At 38.5% G+C, this 25618-nt stretch overlaps 1 protein-coding gene across 13 annotated transcripts in view; it reads left to right on the top strand.

Moving 5' to 3' along the window:
• Positions 1-25618, top strand: part of UNC79 (unc-79 homolog, NALCN channel complex subunit) — a 249666-nt gene that overhangs the window by 21282 nt on the left and 202766 nt on the right. For 4 of the 13 annotated variants that reach the window (XM_060295217.1, XM_060295214.1, XM_060295221.1 and 1 more), the window contains exons 1-3: positions 13256-15480; positions 16214-16334; positions 23127-23431. The exons of 1 other annotated variant lie outside the window; for it this stretch is intronic. In XM_060295217.1, coding sequence (XP_060151200.1) covers positions 15378-15480; positions 16214-16334; positions 23127-23431 — 529 coding nt within the window. In that variant the 5' untranslated portion in view covers positions 13256-15377. Of the gene's footprint in view, positions 1-13254; positions 15481-16213; positions 16335-21599; positions 21618-23126; positions 23432-25618 lie in introns of those variants that run through there. 8 more of the 13 variants (XM_060295216.1, XM_060295219.1, XM_060295224.1 and 5 more) reach the window with 5 other exon arrangements.

Raw genomic sequence — 25618 nt, forward strand, 5'->3', positions numbered from 1 at the left:
ATCAGATCTTATCATCTGAAGAACTCCCTCCTTGCTTTGATTTCTATTTTCAGATTGGGACACCACAGTTTCCAGTGAGTACCTGTGGATGATTTGAGAGTTCTTTTGACCAGAGGACCATCAGAGGCCCTTATGTGTCTTCCCTGTGTATCTTCCAACATGGATACTGATGTTGCATGGAAGTGTAGCTAACAGAAGTTTGTCCCTATCCACTTGTAATTGGTTCATGGGGCTACCTTGTCACCTAGTTTTGTTGTAGATAGTTTTGTCAGCCAGTCTTTGGGTTTGTCACCCTCATTGACCTTTCCATTTTTATTGGAGGGGCTTGGGTTGCTTCGCAACCTATGCTGCTGCCATTGCCCTCTTCCTGGAATCCTCCTCCTTTAGGGTATTTAACATGACTCTTTTAAAAACCCTATTCTCTGGTATTTAAGATCCATTTCTTGGATAAATGGCTGTTGCCTTTAGAACCAGGCTTGTGACTCCTCACCCACTCTCTACGTCTGTATCAAGATGAAGTCACAGCAGTCCCTTTAGTCCTTTCTTTTTTCCTGTTGCCATTAAGAGGAGATGACCAGAACTTGTAAATATGGGAGCCTCCTAATCAATGGCAATATTGAGCTTTCCTTATACCACTAGGCTTAGGCTTGCTCTTCAGTTTTCTGAAATGAAATAGTATAATGTTTATATGCACTATATACATGCTCCGGGGATGAAACTGTAAAGAAAAGCAAAGAAATGATTCAGAAAATTTAGAAAAGTATTTACCTTTATGGTGAGTGAGAGGGATGAAATTAGAGATAGATAACGCATAAGATACAGGAAATGTTCCATATTTTAATCTGGGTGGTGGGTACATGAGTATCCATTTAATATTATTTTTGAATCTGTATATATAATTTTATGTCCTCTTTCATAACATCAAGAGAAACTAAATAGAGTCTCTGGAGAACAGTCCGAATTCAGTATTCATGAGAGTCCCTTCCAGGGACATCACTGAGCAAGGTCAGGAGTGAGTCCAGAAAAACAAGACAGCTGGGGCTTTTGCCAGATGCAGAAGTGTGAGCCAGGTACTGGACCTCTGGCAAAAATATGGTTGGGGAGTGGGTTACTCTGTATTTTCTGCTTAAGCTCAACATGACCTACCCCCAGCCCTTAGAAGTAGGTCAAGGAACACTTCTTTGGGAGTAAAATGAGTGTTCTTAGCTGTTCCAGGAGACTGTGGAAGAGAGTATGTGCTTTGCTGGCTCGAGAACAAATAAGAGTCTGGGGCACATTCACCCAGGCCTTCCGCCTTGGGTTAAAAACCCTGTATATAGGGCTTCCCTGGTGGCACAGTGGTTAAGAATTTACCTGCCAGTGCAGGGGACACGGGTTTGAGCCCTGGTCCGGGAAGATCCCACATGCCGCAGAGCAACGTAGCCCTTGCACCACAGCTACTGAGCCTGTGCTCTAGAGCCCGTGAGCCACAGCTACTGAGCCCACGTGCCACAACTAATGAAGCCCGCGCGCCTAGAGCCCGTGCTCTGTAACAAGAGAAGCCACCGCAATGAGAGGCCTGCTCACTGCAAGGAAGAGTAGCCCCCGCTCGCCGCAACTAGAAAAAAGAAAACCCGCGTGCAGCAACAAAGACCCAACGCAGCCAAAAATAACTAACTAAATAAATAAATTTAAAAAAACAAGAAAAACAACAACAAAACAACCCTGTATATAGGTATGGGGCTCTTTGTGATGACAGCTTTCAACACTCTGTCTTGGACCACAGTGCTCTGATCTTGTCCGGTTGCTGTCTATGCCTGATGCACAGTTGGGTCTTTCCCAGGAGAAAGGATGCATGGGAAATAAATTTTTTGAAACCAGTAATGTATAAACATGTCTTTATTCTTGATTTATAGTTTGCCTGAATATAGAATTCTACTTTGAGGATCATTTTTCTCCCAGGGTTTTAAAGGCATTGTTTCATTATTGTCTTGCTTCCAGTGTTGCTTTTGAGAAGTCCAAAATTCCTGATCTTTCCTAAGTGATGTTGCTTTAAAAAAAAAACCTCTAGAAGCACGTTGAATTTTTTTGTCACAAGTTTCTGACATTTCATAAAGATGCGCTTTGTTATATGTCTATTTTTATTCATTTTGGTGGACCTTTTTAATCTGCCATTTTCTAAATTAAAAAAAATAATTTTGTTAATTTTTTTTCTGCTGTGCCGTGTGGCTTGTGGGATCCTAGTTCCCCAAAAAGGGATTGAACTCGGGCCTCCTGCAGTGGAAGCACGGAGTCCTAACCACTGGACCTCCAGGGAATTCCCATGTTAATTTTTTAACCCTTTTGGTTTTGCTATTGCTTTTTCTCCTGAAGCTCCTTTTATTCTCATGTTAGAGCTCTAGGATTGATCGTTTCTTATTTTGTCTCTCTTTTTGCTGTACTTTGGGAAATTTCCTCAACTGCATCTTCTAGCCCTTCTATTGAGTATTGATTATTTCTGGGATCATGTTTTTAATTTCTAAGAACTGTTTTCTGTTTTGTTTTGTTCTCTGTATATTGCTTTTTTATCATTTGTGGATAGAGTCTCATATTTCTGATATTAATGACAGTTTTTTTAAAAAGGTTTCCTTCTCTTACATAGATTCTTTTTCTCCAAGTTGATGTTTTGTTCCTTCCGTTTGTCTTCCATGCTAGCTTTTTTTTAGAGGGCTGGACGTCCTTTGCTATCCACTCATGATTACGGGTTGGGACTAAGGAGCTGACCTGAGCGTGTCGGTGGGCCATTTACTGGGGGAACCCCTGATGTCACTGTCTGTCTTTAGGCCTTTCCTCTTTGACTGGTCAGATTCACAGAAGGAAGGAGAAAAAAAGAGGCTTCTAGTCTACAGCTTGAAGAGTAAGGGTCTGGCTGCTAGGTGTGTGTGTGGGGAGGGGGCAGAGTTTGACTTACTCTCTATTCAGTATTCACACTTCATATAACCACCAGTTCCTTGTGTTTAAGTAGGTTACCTTGGTCTTCAATTGTGTTTAGTTTCTTCCATTCCAGAGACCCTTTGGTGTACATTCTCTTTAGACAATAAACTTCAGCTCTGCTGAGTTGGGGAGAGGTGCTCCCTCAGGGATGTGAGGTAGGGAGAGAATTTAGGGATCCAATTGCTTCTTTTTAAAAATATTTATTTATTTATTTTTGGCTGCGTTGGGTCTTCGTTGCTGCATGCAGGCTTCCTTTGGTTGTGGCGAACGGGGGCTACTCTTCATTTCGGTGGCTTCTCTTGTTGCGGAGCACGGGCTCTAGGCACATGGGCTCAGTAGTTGTGGCTCGCGGGCTCTAGAGCGCAGGCTCAGTAGTTGTGGCGCACGGGCTTTGTTGCTCCGCGGCATGTGGGATCTTCCCGGACCAGAGCTCTAACCCGTGTCCCCTGCATTGGCAGGTGGATTCTTAACCACTGCGCCACCAGGGAAGTCCCCCAATTGCTTCTTAAACAGCTTTCAACCAATCTCTCTTTTTAAAAGTTCCTATTCGTACCCCCCAGCCTCCCACCCCCGCAGTTCCAGAGCTAACAGTGCTGCCAATTCCATGCCTTTTGAGAATTCTGAGATGCACATCGTTGTTTCTCAGCTTTCCTCACTGCTGGCCTGGGATTTGACTTTGTTTGATCTGCCAAGTCAATGGCTACTTGTCTATTGGTTTTCAAGCTTCCAGAATTATGTTGTTGTGTGTCTTCTTGCTTATTGTCCCTTTCTTCTTGTCTTAAAAAAAATCTTTTACTGTAGTTTGGTAGCATTTCAAGTACGCGTGATTTAGATGCTTGTGTTCACTTTTGTGGTCTTAACCTAGAAACTTTCTCCCACTTTTTCATGGCTGTTGTCTTCTCATTTTTTATGTCTTAACTTAAATATAATCTCTTCTGAGAGGCTTTTCCAAACCATCCTATGTAAAGGAGGCATTCCTTATCCTTTGCCTTATTCTCTATTTTAGTTCCCATATCTTTATAGACCTTTAAAGCAATTTTATTTTGCCCTTTCCATTCATCTTTCACACTTTATCATAAGCAACATGAGATCAAGGGCTGCAGCTCTCTCATGCATTGTTATATCCCTAGTGTTTGGCACATAGTTGACCTTCAGTAAATATTTGCTGAATGAGTGAAAGTACAAATTACATGTAGGCCTGAATTTTTAAACTTGATAGCAATGCCTTCAGTTTTTTCATATGTACAAAAAGAAGGGCAGGGGAATAAAATAGCTCCTACCTCATTGGATTGTTGTGAGGCTTACAAGGGTTAAAAGGGTAAAGTGCTTAGAGCATTGCCTTGCACATGGTAAATACTAAGGAGACGTTATATTTTTAAGAGTCTTAAAAAAAGAGTCTCTAAAGAGTTATCATTTTATATTTAACTGGTGTTCAGTTTTGATCAGTTTAGAGAAAATGTTGTTGTGTGATGGACTGAATTGTTTTTGAGTATTGTGTAGTATGTTCTGAGTCACAGCACATCTGAATTTTAACTGCAGGTTGATCATGAATCTCAATTTGGACTGTAGCACTGTCATGGAAGAGAGTGTACTTTATCAGGAAAACAGGATCCCAGACATTTTTGAGTTTGTCCATGTAACCAGACACTTAAGTTTCAGGACAGCGCTGTCTGTAAGTCAGGTTCTTATTTAGACAGTTGCACGATATCTGCATATTCTTAAGGAGTATAATTTATTTTCGGTACAATCATTTTCTTTTGAGGTGGAACCACACTGATTGGATAGATGGTTGATAATTCAGATATGTCTTGGGTATTGCACTTAGATGTAGAAACTTAAAGAATGATTCATACTCATCAACCTTGGCATATCTCTGAAATTTCTACCAAATATCTCCTCAGTTCCTCAAAAATCTATGCTTATAGACAGCTCAGTACAGTTTAGCAATGAGAGTTAAAATATTCTCTAGTTTTCTTCTGCTAAAGCCGTATGTCTAGATTTATACTTCCTTGAACAAATCAGTAATACTCTTGTTCCCCCCGTCCTTGCAGTTTCAAGTACAGTATTCAGAGGTCTCATCACATCAGAAAGAAAGTACAAGCTTGTGAGTAACTCTTCAGATGGGATGTGAGGTACTTAAATTTTGGCCTCTTAGATTCTTCAATTTCAAAATCTTGATCTGAGGAAGCTATCTAGTAAACTTCTAAAAACAAACTTGTATAACCTAACCTGATTGTATTAAAATAAAATAGAGATTCATATTCCATTTCAAATATTACTAATATCCAACAAACACTCAACTTGAAGAAGATTCACTGCCTTTATCACTTTCTCCATCACAATATGAAATGAATCTGACTTTCACAGTTCCTAGCACAAGCTCTCAGGACCAACAGTGCAATAGGAACCAAACAGGAATCTTCAGTTTTCACTTGAATAAATTGTTTTTCCCCCTTTCTTTATTTCCAGTGCCCCATTTCTGACAAATGAGGTTTTTCCATGTTAAGAGGTTTTCCAGTTGGCAAGCGGTCAGGTCTCACTAATTCATGCGTGAAAGCATTGGACGATTTTATGTATCTATGTGTTTTTAAACATATGCTAAAAAATGTATGGTGGGCCACAGTTTGTTCAATTGTTTCTCTTTATAGGTGACATGTAAGTACTCTATCATTTACCTCATGTGTGACCTTTGGCAAATTACTTAACCTCTCTAAGCCTTGGTTTTTTTCATTGGTAATATGGCAATAATAATAATAATAATTATTATTAAAAAAGAACTATTATTTTTATGTTCACTGGCACAAAGTAAACACTCAGAATTTAGAATTATTATTGTGATTGTGACTCAGAGGATGAGGATTATGTCTTTTTTTATTGTTGATTTACCCATGCCTCAAGGTGCCTAGCACATAGTGAGTGTTCAATCAACAATATCTGATGAATGAATAAGAACACTAGTATCTTTCCCTTCACCTTTGATGCTTAACTTTTGCTCAATGTCAAAAATGTCTTAGAACTCCTGACGTATTGTTTTTCACAAGTTAACTGTTCAAAAAATGTAACAAATAATGTATGTGGAAATGCTTGGAAAAATGTAAATGGCTATACAAGTGTGATTGATGGTGATGATGATGATGACGATGATGATGGTGGTGTTGGAGTCACTTGCCCAAGAATGGGAGTGTTCGCTGACCTCTCCTGTCTGCTGAAAGTGCCATATAAAGTTTGTCTCCTGGAAGTAAAACTCACTGAAGGTTATACATGTAAGTACACGAATATTTGGAAGAATTGACAATGAGATTTGTGACATGTGACATCTTTTTGCTTTTGAGGGGAGATTTCACTGTTTGACTCTCTAAATATGTGTATCCTTTCCCGTCTCCCTTCATTTGTTACTTTTAGGAGGTTTCAGTTCAAGAGGGTGACCTTCCTCAAAGAGGGAGGATCATTCTTTGATCAAGGATTTGCAAAGAACTCTGGCTCCTCATTAGAACTCCCAAGCCATGCGTTGCTGCATTGTTCTCCCCACATCTCCATTTCTGAACATCTTTATTATTAGCTGTATTTATTCTTTAAAAAAGATGAGTTTCTGAATATAGAACTGGGTTTTAGTACCAAACGCAGTATTTATATTGTGTGTGTGTGTGTGTGTGTGTGTGTGTGTGGGTAGGGGGTTATGCTTGATTTTGTTGATGAAAGATCACTGCTGTGTTTTCCTTACTCTACAGTCATTCCATTTCGAGGGACCAGAGTATTGGACTGGAAAGGGGGAAGCAGAAGGATCTCACGTGTAACTGCTAATTTTAGTAGCAATTTATTATCCACTATGTGCCAGTCATTGTGCTAAACAGTTTATGTATGTAATATTTTAAATCCTTTAGCAACGCTGCGAGAGAGATATCATCATCCCTGTTTTATAGGTTAGGAAATTGAGGCTCAGAGCAGTGGAGGAGGCCGTTAGTTAATAATTATATCAATAGCATGTGGCAATAAGGGCTATGATAGAGCGAAGCCCTGTGTGCTGTGAGAGTGCCAATGAGACCATTTAATGCAGCTTGTGGTAGGGAGGGTTAGTTGTCTACGGTGGAAGTGGTTATAGCTGAGATATGAAGAATTCTTAGGAGGTGGCCAGGCAGAGAAGTATGGGTTGTATTCCTGTAGAGAGAATAGTGTATGCAAAACCATGGAAGGGTGAGAGCGTCGTGTCGGGGTTTTTTGCAAGTCATTATGGCTGAAGTGTGGTACTTAGTGAAAAGACGGAAGATGAAGCTTGACAGATGAGCAGGGATCCATTCATGCTGGACTCTATACGCTGAGTTAATTATCTGGATTTCAACCAGCAGGAAAGGAGGAAGACTTGCATTTTGGAAAGATTACTCCGGATGTCATGTAAGAAAAGGATCAGAAGGGGATCAGTCTGGATGTGACAGCAGTAATCTAGGAAAGAGATATGCAGGCTTGAATTAAGGTGATGTAAATGTAGATGGAGAAGAGAATAGATTTTAGAGACTATTTCTAGATAGAACCAATTGGGCCAAGGAGTAGAATCTATTGGACACGACAAACACTTTGAGAGACACAAAAATAGTAAGTTAGGACAGATATGTAGGGTGATTAAGGCGTCTGATGCTCTAATCAAGAGAAGAAATGAGGGACTTCCCTGGCGGCACAGTGGTTAAGAATCTGCCTGCCAATGCAGGGGTTACGGGTTTGAGCCCTTGTCCAGGAAGATCCCACTTGCCGTGGAGCAACTAAGCCCGTGCACCACAACTACTGAGCCTGCACTCTAGAACCCGTGAGCCACAACTACTGAGCCCACGTGCCACAACTACTGAAGCCCGCACGCCTAGAGCCTGTGCTCCGCAACAAGAGGAGCCACTGCAATGAGAAGCCCGCGCAGCGCAACGAAGAGTAGCCCCTGCTTGCCGCAACTAGAGAAAGCCCGTGCACAGCAATGAAGACCCAAAGCAGCCAAAAATAAATTAATAAAAAAAGACGTGAAAAAGGAACCAGGCATAATTCTTACTTTAACCACTGAAGTGAATATTTATAGCAATCCAAATTTGTGAAGTATGTCCAAATACTCTGTGTTTATGTCTGTCATTTCTCAGTGAAAGGTTAAACTGAAAAGAAGATGAATAGTTTAAAAGGACGCAATCACAGCAAATCCATAAAGTCTTAGACTTTATGGAGTGGAAGAGGAAACCAATAAAAAATAAGATGGATTTAAGATATATGCTTCCAAATCTACAACGTTAATAATCAACTTTTGCAAAGAATGTGGAGGAAGTATTATTTTAATTTCTCACTTGGCAAAAAAGGAACAGAACAAAACAAGCAAACAAACAAGCAGACAAGCAAACAAGAACCCCTGAGGCTCACACATAGCTGTAGGTGGAAACTCACTGCTTCCCAGAGTTCTCTGCAAGAGGTTGTGATGGCTCCACAACATTTACCCAGCATGTTTAGGGTCCAAGTCAGGAAAAGTACAATAAGTGGCCTATTCTAAGAAAAAAAAAATGAGTAAATACTGCAAAAAATAATGAAGAACCTATAAAAATGTTTGGAGTATATAAAGTGAAATGATTATTTGGAGTTCTTTTGAGTGAGAGATGAGGGGAAAATAAATCAGGAAAAGAGTTCTGGGTTAATTACATGTTGTAGAAACAAATTTTATCTGGAAATTACTTATTTGTGTAAATGATACTAGAATGTTAAAGAATTTATCTAGAGGACGTTAATAAGATGTAAGATAGCTGACGTTTAAACTTTTAATTCCTTTCAACCCCTGTGTTAACGTGACCATCTGTTATGTGCCCAGCATTGTGACAAGATCTAAGGGCATTACAAATAATATATGAGTTCTGTCCTCAAAGATCTTAAAGTGTTGTTAGGGAGACTAGATTTGCAAACATGAAACTCATTTAGAACCGTCCAGAACAGTTTATTATCAGTGAAAAATTTATATAATTAAGTGGCAAAATTTTTGAGGCAGATAACGAGTGCTTTAAGTCTTCCGAAAGGGAGGCAGTGGTAAGCGTCAGTTAGAAGGTTTCTTGAATGGTGTGACTCTGAAGGTGGGTCTTCAAGGACTAAAGGGATTTGTTTTTTCAGGCAGAAAAGTGTGGGACTGGTGAAGTAAGCAAGTTTCATTTTGTATTTCCTAAAAAAATAAACAGATTTAGTCTAATATTTCGTCTGTTCACTCTAGTGTTACTTAATGAAATATTGGAAACAACCTAGATGTCGAACAATAGAATAGGAGAAATGTCAGTATTTCATGCTATATCGTATTTAATAATTAAATATTATTAAACTAGTAAGAATCATTAAGGAACCATGTGACCTGGTGGAGAAGCCTGGCTTGTAACCCGTTAAACTGTCAGTTCTACTACTTCCCAGCTTGGTGCCTTTGGGCAAGTCATTTACTCTTTCTGAGCTTTGGTTTATTCAGCTTAAGTGGAGATGATAATAACCACTTTGAAAAGTTATTGTGAGGATTAAAAATAATGTATATTAAGAATAATGTATATAGAGTGCCTGATAAATAGTGGACATTCAATAAACATTATTATTCATTATTAGTTATACATATACTATTGGTATGTAAAGAGATACTGTCTTTCTGAAGGGTAATGTCTCAGTTCTTACCGAAAGCTTTAAAATGAGTAGTTTTCCTGTTTGACTCAGCAATTACACAATTAAAAATTTATTCTAAGGAATAAAGATGTGTGCACATATTTAAGAGTATATTCTTTGCAGCATTGAATAGAATAGTAAAAATAACCCGAAAGTTCACAAATAGATGATTGGTAAATAAATTAGGATACACTTACATAAAGGACAATTATAAAGTTATTGAAATGATGATGTAGAAATATATTTCAGATATAGAAAGTGAGGAAAGCAGATTCTAAATCTGTATACAGTATAACTCCATTTTTGTAGATGTATATTTATGAAGAGAAAATTTTCAGGAAGGATAATATACCAAAAATGTTATCTGTGGTTGTCTCAGAATAGTGGGCCTTCAGGTAATTTTTATCTTCTTACCCGAATTTTTTACTTTTATGGTAATAAGCATAGATAATTAAAAATTTTAAAATAGGAATGAATTCCTAATTAAAATATTTAGAGACGTAGGAAAATGCTTAAGATTTAAAGAAAAACAAGTTATTAGTTTATTTTTGTTAAAGTATTTTTGTAGTTTTCTATCTATGCCTAAAATGAACGACTGAATTTTGTTTCCATGGCTCTTTCTCTCAAGATGTAGCAGTTTCCAAGATGGTAGGGATAGGATGAGCAATGAAGAAGCAGAGAGCAGAGATTAGACTTGTGTTTGCCTGGATAAAAATCATCCCTTTCTTAGACCCCCCTTTCATGTTTTCTTCATTTTCATCACAGCTTTAACCTTTGGCTTCCTTGGCTATTTTCATAAAGAGGCAAAGTGTAACCCGTTTAACCACTGCAGAAAGCCACTTTCTACCTCCCTCCTGCTCTTCCTTTCATTCTTACTAGGATCCAGCAAATTCAGCACCCACTAGTCACTAGTCACTGGGCATATACAGTGGTGAACAGGGGACATAGTTCTTGGAGCCTACTGTCCGCTTGGGAGAGATAGTCAACAATCACCCAAATAAGTATATAACTAAGAATTGTGCTAACTACTGTGAAAAAAAGAATAGGGTTTTGTGAGAGAGGAAAATGAGGGTGGAGGAGAGGGAATCAATTTAGACATAAGACTTCCATGGGGAAGTGACATTTAAAGTCAGCCTTGGGCTTCCCTGGTGGTGCAGTGGTTGAGAGTCCGCCTGCCGATGCAGGGGACACGGGTTCGTGCCCCGGTCCAGGAGGATCCCGCGTGCCACGGAGCGGCTGGGCCCGTGAGCCATGGCCGCTGAGCCTGCGCGTCCGGAGCCTGTGCTCCGCCACGGGAGAGGCCACAGCAGTGAGAGGCCCGCGTATGGGAAAAAAAAAAAAGAAAAGTCAGCCTTGTTGCATGAGAAGGGGTTAGACAGACAAAATATGGAAGGAAAAGCATAGTAGGAAGAGGGACAAGCACGTATAAAGATTTTCAGGCAAAAAATAGCTTTGTGTGTTCAAAAAAACTGGGGCAAGAGCCAATGTGTCTGGCCTTTGTGGTATGACGGGTTGGAAGATAGGCAGGGACCTGGTTAAGGATTTTGGATTTTATTCTGAGTGCAATGGATAGCCACTGAGGGATTTGCATGAAACAGTTTATATTTAAAAAATATCTCTTTGTTTTCTCTGAGGAGAAAGAACTGGAGAGAGGCGAGAAATAAGCAGAAAGGTGAGTAAGGAGGCTTTTAGAATTGATCGGGAGATGATGGCGCCCAGTGATGACAGTGAAGATAAAGAACAGAAGACAGTTGGAGGTGTATTTTGGTGGTAGCACTGACAGGACTTAGTGACAGATTGGATTAAGGAGTGGGGGAGAGGGAATAGGAGCTGTCGAGGACATTTTGCTGGGGTGACTTGGTGGAATACATGGATGGTGGTGAGGAAAGAGATAAGAGTTTAGTGTTGGACATGTTTGCTGCGTAATATCTGTAAGAGAAATTGAATAGATAAGGTCTGTTACTCAGAAGAGCGACCCATCCCCATCTGGGATGGAGATATACAGTTTTCTTTTCAGTGTAGTTTTCTTTTTAATTAATTAATTAATTTGGCTGCGTCAGGTCTTAGTTGCGCACGCGGGATCTGTGTTGCGGCATGCGGGGTCCTTTGTTGCTGCGAGTGGGCTCTTCATTGCGGCATGCGGGCTCCGGAGCGCATGGGCTCAGTAATTGTGGCACGCGGACTTAGTTGCCCCGCGGCATGTGGGATCTTATTTCCCCGACCAGGGATCGAATTCGCGTCCCCTGCATTGGAAGGAGGATTCTTAACCGCTGGACCACCAGGGAAGTCCCGAGATATACATTCAAGAGCAGTTGGTACAGATGGTGCTTCAAGCCCTTTGGATGGATGGAACTGTGGAGAGAGTATAGAGAGAGGAGCACAGAATCTGAGTCCTGAGGAATTCCAACATTTAAACTTTAAGTAATAAGGGAGGTGGCAAAGTGTGTTGAGAGGGATACACTAGGGAGGTAGGAGGAAGATTAAAAGAATGTGGTTGTCAGGGAAACCAACGAGAGAGTTTCAAGGAAGGAGGGATTGGAGGGATGGAATGTGCTGAAAGGTCTAGTAAAATGATGGCTGCGAAGTGCCCATTGGATTTGGCAACATAGAGACTCTAGACGATGGTGGAAAAAGCAGATTCTGAGCAGTGGTGCAGGTAGAAGCCAGGCTGCAGAGTGAGTAGAAGTAAGAATAGAAATGATGGAGAGATGAGAGTGTGTACACAACTCTTTATTATCTTGGCTCTAAAGAGAGGCCAATAGCTGGAAAGGATTGTCAAGTCGAGGGAAAGTTTTTTGTTTCCCTTTGACAAAGGAGATTCTAGAGTTTATTTGAATGGTTATGGAAATAATTTCATAGGGAGGGAGAAATTAATGATGTAGGAGAGACAACTGATGGATGGAGGGCACTCGTGGTGGGACTGATGTTTGATATTTACTGTATGTTGAATATGTACTAGGTATATGCTAAGTTAGTAGCACAGTAAGTGATTTATTATTTGCAGTAGCCCCATGAAGTTGGTGTGATTATCCCCATTTTACAGATGAGGAAACTGGGGTTGAGTAGAGAGAGAACCAAATTCTTAGTCCAGAGCTGTTTGATTTCAGAGCTCAGACTCTTAGCTTTTACTTATACTCTTAGAGGACTTCCTCTAGTGTGGTATTTTAGTCAGTTTGCCAGGCCTGCCATAACAAAGTATCACAGACAGGATGGCATATACAACAGAAATTAATTTTCTTGCTGTCCTGGAGGCCAGAAGTCCAAGACCAAGGTGTCGGCAGATTTGATTTCTCCTGAGGACTGTCTCCTTGGCTTGCAGATGGCTGACTTTTTACTGTGTCCTCATATGGCCCTTTCTCTGTGCACATACATCTCTGGTGTCTCTCCTGGGCTGTAATCTCCTCTTGTTTTAAAGACACCAGTCAGCCTGGATGAGGGCCCATTCTAAGGGCCTCATTTTAACTTAATCGCCTCTTTAAAGGCCTGATCTCCAAATACAGTCACATTTTGAGATTAGGACTTCAACATGTGAATTTTGGGGGACAAAATTCAGTCTATAGCAGATGGCTTCTGTTTTCTTAAAGTATAAGGGAAAAAAACTGGCCGTAGGGGTAGTCTTGAAAAGTGTGGAGAAAGATGAAACAGTGACTGAAGAGGGTAGAAGAAGGAGCTTAGTAGAGAAATGTAACTTTAGGGTCAGGTGAGATTGGAGACGATTTGTTTACATCCAGTCAACCCAGTTATCTGAGTTTCTGCAGCAATATTTAGGCGTATGGGTGGAGTAAATTATTACATATGAACCCTCTGCTGCCACGAGGTTGCTGTGTGCTCAAACAACCATCTCTTGTATGCAAAGTTGAAATGTAAATGAATTTCATTCACATCCTCAGCACAATTACAAATTACTGTATGTCAGGGACCTTTCTGGCTGTTCTTAAATAGTTGAAAACAGGAAAGTTAAATAAATCAGTGACTGCTAGGATTTTGTTGCATTCACCAATGAACAAATTAGCTTGAACATTTTTCTAACCGGTTCTATAAAAAAAAAATTGTTTTTAATGATTACTCACCACTATTTTTGTTCTTCTTTCTCTCCCCCTTTCTTTCTTCCTTTTTTCCCCATCTTCACTCATCAATTATTTATTGAACACCTACTAGATGTCTGGCACTAGGGATAAAAAGAGTCCACAATCTAGTGTGGGAGACAGGTATATATGCAAAAAACCCCGAAGTGATAGTGCTATTATTAAATTAATAATTCATGTGTTCATTTATCCTGCAAATGTATTGAGTGCCTGCTATTAAGTGCCAGGCAGTGTGTTAGGCTTGGGATAGAGACATGAATAAGGTATAGTTTTTGCCTTCAAGAAATTTACAACCTGGTAAAGAAAAATAAACAGGTAAGTAAACAAAGGCAATACATTGTAACATTTGTAAAATGTTAAAAGATCTCAAAGAAGGGAGTGACTCTGTGCTTTCCCTTGAATGTTTGGATACCCATTGAAAGGAGTCTTTGCTGCGTTTTAATGAAAGGAACTGTAAAAAGCACATTTGTTCATTTCACGTTTTCGAATGCTCACTGTCTTTGTGTAGTGACAGTTTTGTAGTTCTTGAATCACGAGCAAGCATTGAGTTGGGGGATCTATGACTTTTCTCCTCATTTGAGCTTATTGTCCAAAACCTACACTATCAACACCTTTTTAAGGTGGTAGAATGATTAATGGTATTCCTGAAATACTCGACAGAAACCTGCTGAATGTTAAAGCTTGAGAAAAGTCACAGTAACAAAGCATTATTGTGATGGCGGGTATGCAGAAAGTGTATGCTGGCCTAGCACATATCTCAAATTCTTGGATCTCAGAACTATGTATTAATATAGGGGTTCCCTGTAATGTAATTTTAAAAAGGATGATGAATGGCAGATCAAAAACATGGAGAAGAAAATGGATTTTTGCAGATTATGTAACTGAAACATTTTCAACTATCATCTACTTTTACCTAAATTTTTATCATCTCAGGAAAAAAATTATTTACAACCAAACACTTATTGGGGTTAATTGAGACAATGGATTTAAACTTGTTGCTTTCTTCAGAGGTGATGTGCTATATAAACTCAAGTTATATAGTTATTATCTACAATGTAGACTTATTTGTGTGGAAAATGCTAACCATATTATGGAAACAGTGCAGATAGTAGGAGGGAAAAAAGGCAAATCTGATAAATGGTATACTTGAGATTTAGAATCTATAATTAACCTAATAACAGCTGAAAACTGCTTTGATGTCATGCAGTGAACACCCACTATCTGTCTGCATACTGACTTCATTTCAGATGGTGCTCTAGAGTATATCATAGTGGAAAGAGCACTGGATGGGAGTCAGGGTTCATAAGTTCTAGTCTAGCTCGGCCGTTGACTACCTATGTGCCTCATTTTCCCCACCTTTAAAATGAAATGGTTATGGGCAAAGGTCTCTAACTAAGGTCCTTCTAGTTCTGCTGTCTCATCATTCTGTGATTCTACATCCCATGCCTATCAAAAGCATTTTGACTTTCTTCAAGTTGCTTAAGCCAGCATTTCAGTTAGAGTGTATCCAGGAGCTTGTTTCCATGGGCTGTTGGGAACAGCAAGGCCGTGCTTCTCCAGGACTTGATATGTCTTCTGTTAACTGCTGACAGTGAGCCATACCACCTAAAAAGGCTCCTTTGGTAGCCTTAAAGATTGAAAGGACAAATGGACAGTGTTGAGAGCTCTGTGGAAGAGGAGACCTGAGAGACGTTGATCATCATGGCCCCTTGGGATTTGCAAAGAGGAATGACTAGAACTGAGCCATTCACTGCTGCCAGGTCAAAGGTCAGGTCAGGAATGTGGACAATGCTGGTGACTCCAGGTAGGTCTAGGAGGGTAAATAAGCCTATTTAGTCCCTCTTGAATCTTGAGAAGATCTGGGCAGCCAAGCTCAGAAAGCTATTAGGAAGTCTCCTAATTTATGAAATTACTTGGAAGAAAAATGTGACATTCATTTTTTGTAATTTGTTACCACACAGTCATTGCATTCTTACTTAACACTCACCAAGTTAATCTACTTTAACAATTCTCACAGTTCAAACATTCACTAAACACACTTTATGATCCCTTATTGCGTTAAAAATCTGGTTTTGATTGTTGCTATTATGCAACGGATTCCCTATGTCTCAGGAGTTTTAGTGTTGTTGAAAGACCTTTTGAGTTTTCTCCAGTTTTAGTTAAGCACTATTAAATATAATTCTCTGGTGGCAGAGATATATATCTATTATTATTTTGCTAATAATAAGTTAACTTGGGGGTGATTATAGGATGATTTGGAGTACTGCCTTTCTTAGTGATAAAAAGTAATGGCTAATTTGTGACTAGGATATTAAGCCAGATAACTATAGCTAATTTTGTGTGTGGAATACAATTATAAGTAAATTAAAGGCCTTTTATAATTGTTTCCATCATGGAATTCCAGTAAAAATGTACATATTTTCCTTAAAATACTGATTAACTTCCTGTATCTGATCATTAAAAAAAAACTGTATGCCTAATAAATATTATAAGATGATTCTTTTTTTTTCTTTTTTTTTTTTTTTGCTTTTATCTAGTTGCTTCCAAGATCCGGTACTTACAGGAATATCATAACCGAGTTCTCCACAACATTTATCCTGTACCTTCAGGAACAGATATTGCAAACACCCTGAAATACTTTTCTCAGACCTTGTTAAGGTAAGCTTTAAAATATCCTGTCCTTTGAAAGAATTATTAGGTAGTTCTACTAAATTGATTGGGACCTAAATTTTTATCGAACTGAAAGTCTTGAAGGGCCTTATGTTTTCTAGTGCTCTGCCAGAAGAGTCTGGACTCAAGCTTTCTGGGTGTATATAGCAGATGAGATCAGAGGCCTAACTGATAAAAATGGCTACTGCCTGCTTTCCTCAGTTGAACGCCTTTTCAAGAGATCTATATAGTGATAAAAGTTATATGTTTGGCACTAATATAGAGTGGAATTAAAAGGAGAACCTACATTTGCTTAAAATTAAGAACAGGAAACACTTATGGTCTTAAAGAAAATCAGAATTACGAAGCATTTTAAGTTCATCAGTAGTATTTCCTGTTTCTCGAAGCATAATTTATGATAATAACAATTATTTTTAATCCATGTAACACTTCAAGTGTTCAATATGCTTTACAATCGATATGGAGGACAACAAACAAAACCATGGCCACCCTTTTATACTGTCTGCTTTGACTATAAGGTAGAGACAGGGAGGACCCATCTGCCTCAGAGTTCTCATTAGGAAAAACAGGCAGACAAAGGTGAGCCTTTCAGGTAAAGACTCAATTGTCGGGGAAATGACATCGAAGGGGTGAGAGCACACTTCACTTTCCATTAAATTCTAAGGCTTGGTCTCCTCCATTATCCTGATCTCCTCCCTCCAAATCTGATTTTAGAAACACGTTTCTTTCAGCTATATAACAGCAAAAGTTTTGTAAGATAGGCATTAGGGAAAGAACACCAGCTCAGAACGACTGTAGTGGCACTGGAGTTCCCAGCAGTCTAAGGCTTTGCCCTGGGCGGACTGAATGCCTTGTAGAAAGAAGCCTCACTAGATCAAGTCAGCTCCTAGTCTTCAGTGCCACTATCTCTGTGTTCTTATTCTTTGGAATGTCTCTTCTTCTTTAGAACCCTTAGTGTCCTTGTTCTATGTTAAAGGGATTCTGTTGATCAGATTCGTAGATTTCATACTTACATAGTAAGTTTAGGACCTTGTTATAGGACATTTCTCTTTTCCAATGGCAGTGGAATAATTAGCTCAGTTTTCACAGTAATAATCCGGTAAGGTACCAAGGCATCCGGATTCTGTCCTCTTGAATTCTCCTTTTGTCTTTGAGGTCAGGGTTCTCAACGGGAAACACTTTCCTTTATCACAAATTCTGAAAGCTCTCTAAGTGAGAGACACTTTTCAGTAGGAAGCAAATTCCGAATTCCATTTGCAAAGAAACTGTGACATTCTAGTTGGCAGTTTGAAACTTGCTGCTAAGGTCTTAGTCATGGTGCCAAAAAATTAAGAAATTTGGGATATTGAAGTCATGTTTGCAAGACATGAGGATTCCATTTTCTTGAGCAGTGAATCATTAGAATATGATCATGGGTGCCAGCATTTTAATGGTAAAACTAGTGTTAAAATAGTTTATTCAGGTGCTGTTGGGAAAGACTCTATGCAATTGAGTCTATTTTCAAAGGGAGACAATATCAACAGCCACAACAAATGGTAGTACTAACCAATAGCTATTATTATCATAGCAATATTATATTATAATACATAATAGAAATGATATGTCAAGCACTTTTCTAAGCAGTTTACATGTGTCATCTCATTTAACCCCTCATATTAATTCTATTAAATAAGTATACTATTATACCCATTTTATATATAATGAAATTAAAGCCCAGAGTGGTTAAATTGCTCAAAGTTACGTATCTGGTGAGCGTTGGAACCAGAATTCGACCCTGGGAGTCCTACTCCACAGCACACGCTCTGAACGGTTAGGCTACGCTGCTTCTCCTTACTATTGCTGCTTATCGTAATCCACTTCTCTTAGTAAAAACTTGGTTTGGCCTTTGGGAATGCTGGCATCCATTATGAGTCCATAGAGTATAATTTTGGCTCTCTTTGAGATCTAGGGAGGAAAGGAAGTGCTTGGTGCAAAGATTTACCATCTTTATTTTTTGGCCGCGCTGCATTTTTTGGCCGTGCTGCCTGGCTTGTGGGATCTTAGTTCCCTGACTAGGGATTGAACCCATGCCCCCTGCAGTGGGAGCCTGGAGTCTTAACCCCTGTACCGCCAGAGAAGTCCCCATCCTTTTGAAAGTTAAATTGAGCTATACCTGAGGTGATGTGGACAGTGTTTCAATTCCCAGATGTTTTAGCGCTATCTCCCACTCAGCAATTCGTTGTGGCTAGTAGGTCAGAGCAGAGTTGACAGCCTATAGGACACACACACATCAAGTGGGAGGAAGAAAGAAGACACTGAGGAATGTAACAAGTCCCTGGTTGGACTTTAATACTCACAGGTTCAACTCTTGAGCTGAACCCAATGCATTTTCTTTCTTCTCTTTGCCTACCTCAGTTTTAAAAAAGTTTTCATCTCTTTTGTTTACTTTCCTATAATTCCAGTAATGCAGAACTTACAACTATTGTCCTGTGTATTAGACCAAGTTATGGTCATTTTCATCATTCTCACTGTTGGTTTATACATCCGTTATAATCATATTTATAATTCTTCATCTTACTTATGCTGTTAGAAAGTTCAAGACAAATAAGATGGTCTAAGTATTTGGTGTCCAAAATTCTTTGACAGTAATGCTTTCTACTTACAAACAAGATGGTTTCCTTTGCATTTTATATAATTTATTATATACATTCAGAAGCACTTCTTGCTTTCAGAATTCAGGTTCTTGGAAAGAAACAAGAAAGCATTAAATTCTCACAGAGTAACCCTCTGTCTTTCTCTTTGGGTATTCTCAATGAAGTTAAAATTATTTTGGTTAAAATATGCAACTTGAAGTTCCAACAGCATCATTTAAGTCACAATTGCATTTTTAGAGTAATAGTCCTTTGGTATTCATGCATGCACGTAATTCTCTCTGATTTCAGTAGAGGTTTGTACATATTTTCAAAGGCAGAGATTAGGCTAGGTGTTTAACTTCAATTAATTTAATCCATAGGAGAGGAGAGATTATTTGCAGAGAAATATAGAGACCATAATTGACTATATCAGCAGTTGAACAGTCCACATAGGTCCACTTAGTTTATTGTTGGACTCAGAGTTCATGGAGGTTCCCCAAACTCTAGGTGAGCATAAGGCAAGTCCTCTGTGTTACTCAGCTTGCTAGACCTTGAGTCTAGAGCAATGTTCTGTCCTTAGAAGGGGATCAGTAAGTATTTGTTGAATTGAATTGACTTGAGTCCAAATTCCATCCATCACAAGAACTATTCTAGAGTATTTACTTAATCTAGCAGTGACCGAGGGTCCTGGGTAAGATTTTGTATGAGTGCTGAGGTGTCCTCATTTCAACTTCGTAGGGATCTAAGTGTGGCAATGGACACACAGTTTATACACAACTTCAGAGTTTAGTTTTTTGTTTGCTTTTAGCATTAAAAGTGACTATGCAGATCATCTAGTTTAATCTCCCCTCATGGCTGCAGAGGAATCTGTCCATTTTATATTAGAAGCATTCTTGGACCATATTTTAAACATCTAAGGTCTTCTATAGGGATCTTGCCTTTTATCTGGGAGAACATTTAAAGGCTTTCTTCTAGTCTTCCTATTTCAAACATTCTTTTGGAATTCCTTCCCCCAGATCACTCTTCTGGTGCCATTCGAACTGCTAGCACATACAATCTTTTTAAAAAAGTCATTGAGTTTGGGGAAAGCTACTTGCTGCTAACTCTTTAGTAAATGTTTAATATGTTTTTTAAAGGGATTCTAGTTTCAATTCGATAATCTTAATTGAATTCTAATTTCTAATGGCTTAGGAACAAAATACAGACCTTCAAATGACTGATTTATTGTCCACAGAGTAGCTTTAGCGCACAGCATAATCAAGTAAATTTTATGAAGTGCATAGATCTAATTCAAATGGCAAAGTTCATAATCTTATAGAAAGTTTATATGACGTATTAATTTTCTGTGCTATAGATACCTCAGGGCGACTCCTCATCTTTCCCCACACCCACAGTGTTCCTCTTCTCTTGGTTTCTCTTGATGTTGGAAGTAAATGCTTGGTAAAGAGGATCTCAGGAGTGAAGAGGAAAGGTGAAGAGTTGTCTGCTGGGTCAGACTCTTCTGAGCAGGGCATTCTTAATATTCTTTTTGGTTGGGTGTACAGACCTCTGGGAAAGAATCTCAGATGGGGAAGATGGTTTTATCATTCCCAAGTTAGACATTTTGGTTGGGGAAATAAGTTTCCTTTTTTTAATGAATAAACTTCACAAAACATCATGAAATCACAATGCATTGTACATTTATTCATGAGCCCTTCTTAAGTTTTTGCACAAATGAAAACATTTCCTTACATTGAAACATGAATGGTAATTTAAAACTGGTTTCATGGATTATTCATCTTCAGCCATTTTTTCTCAACCTCACCTACTTATTAAATCTAAAAGCAGTGAGAAAGAAGTTTACTGTTTCAGTGCTGACGTTTTTTCTTCCCTACGTATATGAAGTTGGTGCTGCTATCATTTGGAAACCCTGCATATACAGGAAGGGAAAAATACCAATGTAGAGCCTCCAAAGTTGATTTCACTAATGTTTGTTAAATTATATCAAACTTTGGAAAAATACTACTGTGTATTTGAAAAGAATAATGTGCTATATTTCCCCCACCAAGGAAAAGTTTGATGAGAGCAATGTACTTAATTTAGAGAAAAGCATTAATGTATGCTCTACAACTAATTTTATTCTCTAAGGCAAAGTATTGTTTTTCCATGCCACTTCTATAAGAGCCACATGTTGCAATTTTAGAAGGATGCTGGTAGTAGGCTAATTTAGGGCTGAAGTTTGGGAAATAATATTTCTGACTTACATCCGTTGTGATTTTAAGGGAATTTTCAGTGGGATAAAATCCTACAGGTTTAAAACAGATTTTTGGTGAGTGGGTTTATCAAGAATATAACATTTAAAGGGGGTACTTTTAGGAGTAATTGAGTTATATGAGGAAAGTATAAAGTCTGATGGAAAATCTGATGGTATTTATAATAGATGTAGGCAGGCAGGGGTAACTGGAATGTTGATATTATCCCATTGTAAAGTATAAGCTTACAAAGTTAAATACATCACACACAAAAAAGGTAAATTAAATCCCTTTAAAAATAAAAAAGTTACACTAAATCTTAAGTTATTTATTGCTAAGAAGTATTATATAACTATTCTGAAGTTATTTTTATTATTATTAATTGTTTTTCCCTGGACATTGGGTAACAGAAGACAAAGGAAATCGAGGTAAATTAGGCACATGGCAAATAAAAAGCATGTAGTCATTTTTCTTACATTGTAACATATTTTGCACTAAGAGTAAATAAAAATAAATGTAAATTTGAAATAGCGAGCATGCTTGACACTAACCAGTTCTTCACACCACTGTAAAATTGTAAATGTAATATCATTAACTAAGAACTTAGTAATGTTTGATGCACATAGAATAAGTGTAAGATAAGATTATTTCTATGTAATGAAACATTTATAAATTGTTATCTATTTTGATTAACATCGAAGTGTACTATATCAAAGCACTTTGTAAGTGCAGCAGATATTACCAGTATAATGTATAGATATTACCATTATAATGTCTTAATGATTAAATAGTATAACCTAATTAAAAAAAACTAAACATTTGACTAAGCAGTCATTTCTTCTATTTTTAAATTAGCAACTTTTCTGCTTTATTGCTTTTACTAAAAGGTTTTTATTTAAAAATTAGTGCTAAAAGAAAGCCAATTTATTTTTAAGAATTTCTTTTTACTTCCATTAAAATTTTTTTAACTTTGTAAATTATCTTTCCTTTAGTTTTTAGTGAGTTTTGTTGAATAATAACGTAAGTAGCAGCAGTAATATATATATGAGATCTTATTGTATGACGTGCAGCTATATGACAGATACTGCTTGCTTAGTCTTTAGAATTTTGAAGGTAACTATTTAAAAAATCTCTGTTTGTATTCATAAAATAAAATGTTTCCTCCCCAACATGCAAAATTTAAAAAACACACATAAATAACCATTATCATTAGTTCACAAACATATGCTATGGACCATCTACTCTATATTATTTTATAGCTTTTCCAATGTAGTTTAGCTAACATTTTAGAAATATGTATTATTTCTAAATTCATATGCCTGTTTAAACTTCATTATCTCAAATGATACTGACAGAATGTCATGAAACAGTATCATAATATACATATAGACATTATTTTGATGCAATAAACATGTGATTTTTAAGACTCTCTTAATAAACACACATGTTTATTCTTTGCTAAAACATGTTTCTGCAAGTGCCATACCTATATTTTGCAAGTTTTTCTTTACCTGATTAAGACAGTCTTGCTGAAAACTTCCTTTGCTTTGAAAGCTCCTTTTAATTAGCAATGAAAGCTCTAACTCATTAGACAAAGCCATCATTCTTCCTTTCCGGAAACCTCGCCTTCATCGAATCAATAAACTGTAAAACATGGGTTTGGCACTGAAACATGCATTTTTATATTTTTGCTCCTTACTAGCCAGATAACACATGAGATGCAATGCAACTTCCACAAAATAAGCCTTACGTTATTGGTATCTCTGCGCATGAAGCTCTGCGACCCGTACTAGATTTGTAGATGCTGCTGGTGTGGCAATTGCATCTCATGTGGGATGTATCTGGTGTTTTATTATTTGTTTTAGAGTGTCATTTCAATGTAATGTGCTGTTCTTTGTGTCTTTGTTGTCTCTTTTTTTTCTTTGTCCCCCCAACAGCATTTTGTCCCGCACAGGGAAGAAGGAAAACCAAGATGCCTCCAATTTGACAGTGCCCATGACCATGTGTCTTTTTCCTGTGCCATTCCCACTCACCCCATCTCTAAGACCGCAGGTCAGTTCCATCAACCCTACTGTTACTCGCTCCCTCCTTTACAGCGTCCTGCGAGATGCTCCCTCTGAACGTGGCCTGCAAAGTCGTGATGCTCACTTGTCAGACTACCCTTCTTTGGACTATCAAGGCCTCTACGTGACTTTGGTGACTCTCCTGGATCTAGTTCCTTTACTACAGCATGGCCAACATGGTGAGCATTTAATCAAAACTTTTGAAAATGTACATGTATGTTTATAGATGCTAGAGACTGTTGTTGTTATTATAATAAATTGCTTGAAAGGTCTTTGTGTGGCTAAAACCTTTCTTACACTGAAACTTAATTATAGTGTTTCCCTTGTTATCATTTTTTGCTGTTTTATGGCCAGAGGGATGTTACCCAAGTGGGTCCCCCCATGGGTGGGGGAAATGGGCTTGAGAAAGGAGGAAGACTATAAAAGGAACTTACCTATTCTCCCCTGATCTGCTTATCAGGGAGACTCTGGTTGAAATTACGATTTGGGGATTAAGTTTTAAAAACTTGCCCTGCAGAAAATGTATGAGGTGGAGCTTAAAGGGCACGTCATATCCACTGACTAATTCTGTGATTTTTGGGAGCAAATCACAGAATCTCTCCAGGACTCATTTTTCCTGTCTTTAAACCCAGGAGGTTAGATAATAAGAAATCTCTAAGAACTCTTCCAAATTTAACAAACAATCAATAGTTATTAGAAAGTGTTGACCAAGTGGTACAGTGTATAGTGGTGCTATATGCCATATATAGTATATGCATGCCGTGTATGGTATACACTACACAGTCTTAGTGGTGCTTTAGGACAGAAGCCTAAGAGCATGCTTCTTTTCTTAACTCTTCCTCTTTCTACTGTGTGTCTTTAGTAAATTTCATTATCTTGCATGCTTACCAATTTCTTCTAACCCATAAAAAGGAGCACAATAATATCTACTGCTTAAGTATTCAATATTATATTTGGGAGAATCAAATGAAAAATCATACAGTAAGAAAAATGACTTTTGCAGCAAATGAGCTTTTAATACACCAGTTGTCTTAACTTTAAAGCACTGATAATTTGGTCCATGGAGGTATGATAACCAAAGTTTCACTGTCCAAAAAATTGGAATTTCAGAAATGGGTGGGTGGTGGAGGTTATTTTGTCTTTTAATTATGGCTAACTTTCCTAAGAGAATGCTTAATGGTTTATTTAGTAAGATGTGTTCTGAACTTAAAAGAGAAATCTTCTTTTATAAGAATGATGAAATAATGATTATTAATTTGTTCTTTCTTATATTTACAATTCTGTATAACAGTGAATATAAAAAAATGTAGAAACTTGTGAGTTTGCTTATTGTACAATTTTGTAGCTGTTTGAGTCTAGTCACTTTTATTCTGATCCTATCCCAGCTCAGAACTTAAAGGAGATGACTCTTTGAATGTAATATTCCCGGAGCTTGCCATGGTGGTGAACTTGTCAGTGCTCTTCCTTTGTGACTACCTGCCTGGTCTTGGGATGGGCCACTGAGTTAGGGCCCCTTGATTAAGATAAAAGCATTCACTTTGGTATCTCACAGCCCATTTAACTGCAGTTAATGTGTAAATTGTGACAATTTCAGGGGGGATTATTTGTATTTTTGCTCTTTTACCCACAGCTATTTTGTGACCTTCCTCTTTACTGTTATCTATAGGCTGTGTTCTGCATAACAGATCTTAGAAGATAGGAAAAACTCACTAGACCATCCCTTAGAGGTTAAAAACCAATACAACCCTGTTTTGATCTGAATGACATCAGACTTTCCGAGGGAGGGAGTTCGAAACGTGGAATTCTGGTTCCCAAGCTGGAACTTCTAAATAAGAATGACTGAGGGGTGGGTCCTGAGGATCTGAATTTTTAACTAGCTCTCTGGGTGATTCTTCTGTACACCAAGTTTGAGAACCACTGCACTTGCACTGTACCCAGCAGAGCTGCATTTTTTTTTTTCTTGCGGTACGCAGGCCTCTCACTGTTGTGGCCTCTCCCGTTGCGGAGCACAGGCTCCGGACGCGCAGGCTCAGCGGCCATGGCTCACGGGCCCAGCCGCTCTGTGGCATGTGGGATCTTCCCGGACCGGGGCACAAACCCATGTCCCCTGCATCAGCAGGTGGACTCAACCACTGCGCCACCAGGGAAGCCCCAGAGCTGCATTTTTGTTGCAGTTCAGCTACTAACTCTCAGGTGATCTTGGGCAATCACTTCCCTTCTCTGGGCCTCAGTCTCCTCATTTGAAAAATATTCCAGGGGGGCTTCAGGTTCCTTTCAGTGCCAATATTCTGTAACTAGGCTAAAAGGCAGCTGAGGTGTCTTATGTGCACAGGCTCAGTCAGTTCTTAGGAATACACTTGTGAATG

This window comes from Globicephala melas, chromosome 2, assembly GCF_963455315.2.
Source record: "Globicephala melas chromosome 2, mGloMel1.2, whole genome shotgun sequence".
Lineage (NCBI taxonomy): Eukaryota > Metazoa > Chordata > Mammalia > Artiodactyla > Delphinidae > Globicephala > Globicephala melas.